The 6,459-nt window shown below is 54.6% G+C and overlaps 1 protein-coding gene across 1 annotated transcript; it reads left to right on the top strand.

The window, feature by feature from the left end:
• The first annotated feature begins 888 nt into the window (after window positions 1-888).
• Window positions 889-1,473, top strand: LOC145948242 (uncharacterized). The gene has a single exon (XM_083057980.1). The coding sequence runs from the start codon at window positions 889-891 to the stop codon at window positions 1,471-1,473; it is 585 nt and encodes a 194-aa protein (XP_082914106.1).
• Window positions 1,474-6,459: the final 4,986 nt, after the last annotated feature.

The raw sequence follows: 6,459 nt of genomic DNA, 5'->3' as shown, positions 1-6,459 counted from the left end.
AATGACTGGATCCAGCTCGTCGCTCGGTCGTTGCGCAGTCAAGGATCGACGGGATTGAACGTGTCGGTCGGTCGTTGCGTAGTTGGCGAGGCGGCCTTCTTTGTTGTACGCCACAGGTGGCTTCTAAGGAGTCGCCGCTTTTTTTTTTTTTTTATTTTAATTCTTTTTTTTTTTAAACTACTCAACCTTTTATGTTGAAAACGAGAAGTCGGACGGGAGTGGGGTCTGCGGGATCGGAAAGGGTACGACCGGAAGTTTAAACGCTCAAAAGTCGGAAACCGGAAGTGGCGATATCTCGAGAACGGTGCTCCGTAGAGGGGTGGGGTCAACGGGTTTGGGTTCGGTTCGACCGGAAGTTTAAATGCCGAAAAGTCGAAAACCGGAAGTGGCAATATCTCATCAACGGTGCGTCGTAGGAAGTTGGGAAGGGGTGCGTCGGATAGGGTTCGCCATCGAAAGATCTCAGATAAAACAAATTTTTTTTTTTTTTCGAAAATATGCATATATTTCTTCTTTCTCGAAAACTATAGGAGATACAAGGTCCAGTTACGGGCTATCTTGTTCCTCTCTTCGAGCCCTACAAAAAAGTATTAGGACTTTTTTATAAAGGACTTATTGTTTTCGAGTTATTAATATTTCTTTTTTTTTCGTCCCTGAATGTTGCGTAGTTATTAAAAAAAATACAAAATAAGTATATATCAATCGATGGAGAATCGAAAGTTATGCATTTTGAACTATACGATTTTTTTTTTTTTTTTTTTTTAAGTCTCATAACTTTTGAAAATCATACACTACAAGTGTACTCCAATCGACACAGAATGAAAAGTTATGAATTCTGAACCAGCTTTTTTTTTTTTTTTCTTTTTTTCCCAAGTCTCATAACTTTTGATGGGGTTAAGTCTCATAACCAGGCGGGGCCTGGCCCTGACACCGAAAGCGGCAGAAGTGGGCCGGCAACGGGCAAGACAGCGCGCGGTGGAACGATGGTCGGAGGAACTACTCCGACCGAGGGCCGGTCTGCGCGCTGTCCAAGCAATTCAGCCGGTTCTATCGGATTGGCTGTCGAGAGATTTCGGACTCTCTTATAGGATTGTGCAGGTGCTCACCGGGCACGGGTGCTTCGGTGAGTACCTGCACGATAAGGCGCGGAGGGAGCCAACGACGAAGTGCCACCACTGTACGGAGGTCAGGGACACGGCGCAACACACAGTGGAATTCTGCCCAGCATGGGCGGAACAGCGCCGTGCCCTGACCGACGCAATAGGGGGAGATTTGCAGCTCTCCAGCATGGTCAAGGCCATGCTGGAGAGCAAAGAAAAGTGGAGCGCCGTCGCCTCCTTCTGCGAGGACGTCCTAACGCGGAAGGAGGTGGCGGAAAGGGAGAGAGAGGAAGACCCGGACGCCGACCCGATGCGTCGCAAGAGGGCTGGCGTCCGGCGAAGGAGATTCGCCGCAGCCGCGGCGAGAGGATAGCGGGAAGGAGTTGTGCGAAGGAGGTGGGATCGGGGGAACAGTGTTCCCTCGATCCCGCCTCGGAGGCGGGGGGGGAGAGTCGTTCCTCTCGGGGGACGACTCCTCCCCTTGCGAGGAGGTTCTCTCGGGGACCGTGGCCGAATCCCAACCCCCTCCGGGGGCGGAGGGAGCCCGATCCCCGGGAGAAAACCAAAAGAGAGGCGGAACGGAGGGGACACGATCCTCGCCTCACGGGGCGAGGTCCACGGTCCCCTCCCTTCCGCTTAGGGATACTCCCTCTATCGAGGGGTCTCCCAGGAGGTGTCCCCCGTGTCACGGCCGAATCCTAACCCCCTCCGGGGGCGGAGGGAGCCGTGATACGAGGGGGCGGAGGGCTAGCAGGATCTTTGGAGCGGGGGCTCCGGAGATCCATTGCACGCGGGCTCTCACGAGGGGGAAGAGAATGGGTGGCCCCATTCTCTTCCTTCCAGGACCGGGGTAAAACCCGGACCTTTTATCAAGGTTTGGAGCGCAAGCTCAGCGTGCAGCGGCCCCGGCGTATGCGAAAGCGATTCCCGGGGCTGCTGCACAAGCGCTCAGAGGGCCACCGTGTGGTTTTAGTGGGTCGGGGGAGTCCCCGGGAGGCATTTGAGTCCCGGTGGCGTTGATCCCAGCCCCACATAACCCTCTCACCTCCCCCGAGGTGTGAGGGTATGCGGTCGCGCATTTCCACACAAAAAAAAAAAAAAAAAAAAAAAAAAAAAAAAAAAAAAAAAAAAAAAAAAAAAAAAAGGTTAGGTTAGGTTAGGTTAGGTTAGGTTAGGTTAGGTTAGGTTAGGTTAGGTTAGGTTAGGTTAGGTTAGGTTAGGTTAGGTTAGGTTAGGTTAGGTTAGGTTAGGTTAGGTTAGGTTAGGTTAGGTTAGGTTAGGTTAGGTTAGGTTAGGTTAGGTTAGGTTAGGTTAGGTTAGGTTAGGTTAGGTTAGGTTAGGTTAGGTTAGGTTAGGTTAGGTTAGGTTAGGTTAGGTTAGGTTAGGTTAGGTTAGGTTAGGTTAGGTTAGGTTAGGTTAGGTTAGGTTAGGTTAGGTTAGGTTAGGTTCTCTCTCGTGGGATGCGGCCTTGCCGTGGCGAGAGAGCTCACCCCTTGCAAGAGGATAGTCTTGCAAGGGGTGCTAACAGCATCCCGTACCCGAGTAACGTCGGGTACATCAACTCCCCGAGTCTGGGGAGTTTTCCCCAGTCCCGGGGAGCCCTCCCTTTTGGGAGGAGGGGGCCCACTTCCCCTATAGAGCCTCGGCTCGTATGTGGTAAGGGATGGCGACCCGGAATACAAACGCCCGGTGGCATGGCACCGTTAGGAGAGGGCATTGCACGGCGCTTCGGCGCTTGCCCTCCCGCCATGCATTTTGCGGCCCGGGCCGCGGGGTTCTTGCTCTGGTGTCTCGGGGGGGTATTTTTCGGGGGTTTTTCTCCCGGGGGTATTTTCCCCGGGGTCTCGGGGTGGGGATTTTGCGGCCGGGGCCGCGGGGGAGGGGACCAGCTGTGATCACCCGAGGGGCATCGCCCGGAGGGGATCACAGCGGTCAGTCGTCGGGGCCGCTCGGACATATTCCGAGGCGGGGCCCGGCGACAAGACGTACCCCAGGGTGCTGGTTGGGAGTCTCCAGGCTGGGTAGCCTGGGTCTCCGTCCCAGCGTCCCTGGGGGGTAGCCGCGCCCGGGCCACTCGGACGTATTCCGAGCTCGGGCCGGGCGCGGCGTGGAGGTCACGCGTGGTTACCCGAGGGGCTCTGCCCGGAGGGGTTACCCAAGGGGCATAGCCCGGAGGGTGCCACGCGGACCTGCCGCCGAGGCCGCTCGGACTTATTCCGAGGCAGGGCTCGGCGGCGAGAGCAGGTACTCCTGGCCGGTCGGGACCGTTTCCCCTTCCGAACCGGCCGGTCAGGAGAGGCGTAGTCCCTTCCGCTGGACGTGATTCCCGGCGGGGGGACGTGCTGGTCGCCACGGCGTGTAGGGCAGGGCCGGGGAGCGGCGACCCTGTCCAAAGCGTCCGTGGGGCCCCCCGGGTGGCGCCACCCGCTGCGGTGCCCGCATTGTCGGAGGTGCGGGACCCCTGAAAGCCCGTGTGGGCGTCAAATCTCACACGGGTGTGTAAGGGGCTCGGAGTCTGGCCGGGGTGTGGTATCCCCCCGGCCAAGACATATGTCCCCTCCCCGGGGGAACTTGGGGCCCGGCCTTGGGGTGTGGCCGGTCATGTTTCGGGGCACCCCTTGGCCGGTGGGGGTATACCCTGGGGGACGGAGCCGCAGCGGGACAGCGGGATTAACCAAAAATGAGTAGTGACAATCAAACAAAAAATAATACTGATGGAGCGAGATTGCGGAAAGAACTGGAGGAGGCGTTCAACAAAGGAGACGCCTGCACTTCTCAAGAAGAGAAGTATTTTTGGCATGGGGACTTATTAAGGCCGGTCACAGTAAATCTGGTAGACCTGGCTAAGTGTGACTCGACCAGCAGCCTTTCCTCGACTCTTTCTAAGACGTCGAGTAAGAGCAAAGCCAAGGACGGTTCTGCGCAAAAGCGCCAAAAGAAAATAATGGAGCGTGAGTACTCTGCGTTGATACCACTGCTTAAGAGAAAAATGGCGGAATCCGTAACCTGCACGGACACAGATATAGATACAGACAATCTACTAAGCGAAGGGGAAGGGGAAGGCAATATTTCAAGACCTGTAACAACAACCATTCTCAATGAGAAAGATTTCCCCGCACTCCGTACTAGGTCACACATGTCGGTACAGGAACAGAAGGGAAAAGGAGAAGCCGGAAAGGGACAGGCTCCATCACCGGTGCCTGCAATCGGACAGGAACAGGCTCTAATACCAGTGCCTGTACTCGGGCAGGAACAGGCTCTGACACCAGTGCCTGCACTCGGACAGGAACGGGCTCTAACACCAGTGCCTGCACTCGGACAGGGACAAGCTCTAACGCCAGTGCCTGCACCTGGACAGGCTCTACCATCGATACCGGGCCAGCCACCAAGCACTGGAGAACAGGAAACACGGAAGGCTGAGAAAGCTAGGAGGAAAAAAGAAGAACAGGAAGCACGCACGGAACAAGTAATACTGGACCCCTTGAAAGAACCAAATCCAGGTAAATCGTACTACGACTTCCTTGAGAGGATAAGGGACAAGGGAGATGAATATAACGAGGCACCAATCCCTGACCTAGCAGCAATCGCCTCAGAGAAGGCGATGGCAATATATAAAGTGGCCGTGCTGTCAAAACAATTGAAAGGCCCATTGGTGAGACAGGCCAAAGAAGCAGCCGCAGATATGTGCGCGGCTGCATCAGTACTGGCTATAAGGGCGCAAAACCCGACAGAAACCTCAGCTGAAAAGCAAATAAGGGATCTGCAAAACCAAATACACCAGTTGAGGCTAGAGAAGCAGCAACTGGAGCGAAGAGTGGAACGGGAATACAGAAACAAACCTCGTAGAAAGCTCCATTCGGAAACATCAGATGACGAAAGGGAAGGACCGCTCAGCGCAGATAGCGCCAGGATAAAAACTAGGGCCAGAAAACGGATCGACAGAGCCCCACTTCCGCCCAGAAGTGGGGGGGTCCTGTCAACCCATGGAGATGGGATAATCAGGGAAACCTCGCTTCCACCAGAGGGTGGGGAAGCCTCCCTGATTGAGGACTATGAAATGCGGGGGGTCTCACCTCCACCACAAGGCGGGGGAATCCCGGGCATCTCAGGAATAGGAAGAACGAGGGGTCAGGACAGACACATAGAGATGATGGATGTTGTTAACAACGAGGAGGAACATTCATCCTTCTACCGTAGCGAGGACACCACCCAATCGGGTTGGAGAAGGGACAATCCCCCTCCTAACACAAAGGGGACAATGTATATAAAACAAGGACATGTTGAATACATTGTCCCACAAAATAAGAAGGAAGAGGAGGAGGCCAAGGAAAGGGAGAAATTTATGGCCATGGTGGCGATGATTGAAGGCATTGTTGTGAGGGAGCTGGACAAACGACTGGGCTGTCCCATAAATACATATGGGGAAACCCTGAAAAACAAAAAGGATGGTAAGCAGGAAAACAGGGAACAGCAACAACAACAGCCCAAATCAATAAAAAGAACAAAACCGGTAACAGCCGGACAAAGAAATCCGGCACAAGAGGAGAAACCTGCTGCTGCCAAACCAATGGTCAAGAGTATAGAGGTTGTCAAGAAGGCGGTCAGAGTTGTACCTGCTACAACTCTTAACCCACCTTCGCGGCCGGCAGCAGAAAGGGTCTCCAAGCCTAAGGTCAAGGAAACGGGAAAGGGAAATAAAACAGCCCCACCCCCACAGAAGCAGCCAGGTGCGAAATCTACGCCCCTGGCCACAGGGAAAAAAGAAGGGGCACTACAAACACCCCAGGCCCCAAAGCCTTCGAATACGGGCGCCCCTTCCTGGAGCGAGGTGGTCTCCAGGAGGGTAAGAAAAACCAAAACAGCAGCAGCGGCTACGAATGAGGTTGTTGCAGCTGCAAAGGGGAAGGGAGGCAAAGCAATTACAGCCGCCAAACCCTCCCAACCTGGCCAAGAGGCCAAATCGAAAAGGAGGAGAGAGCCAAGAACGGCAGCGATAACGCTGACGTGTCCTCCCGGAACTTATGAGAAAACTCTCCGGGAGGCCCGGCAGAAGATGGAGGCCAAAGGTCTAAATATGGAAGGAGCCAAGATTAGACGAGGAGTCACGGGCTCATATATCTTTGAGATTCCGGGGGCGGGCAGCCATGAAAAAGCAGATAAGTTCGCCCTCGGAATGAGGGAAGCCTTAAGAGGCACGGTGGGCGCAAGGGTGCAGCGCCCAACTAAAATGGCTGAGATAAGACTTCGGGGGCTCGATGAGTCCATCAGAGCCTCCGAAGTGATAAAAGCGATAGCCACAGCAGGTGGCTGCGAAGAAGAGGAAATCCACCTGGGGGAAATAAGAAAAACCCCAGGTGGA

The sequence above is a fragment of the Prenolepis imparis genome, unplaced genomic scaffold (assembly GCF_030444845.1).
Source record: "Prenolepis imparis isolate NDT839.2.m4 unplaced genomic scaffold, iyPreImpa1.0 SCAF_295, whole genome shotgun sequence".
Lineage (NCBI taxonomy): Eukaryota > Metazoa > Arthropoda > Insecta > Hymenoptera > Formicidae > Prenolepis > Prenolepis imparis.
The sequence above is the reverse complement of the archived record's forward strand: the minus strand, read 5'-3'. Positions and strand labels throughout refer to the sequence as shown.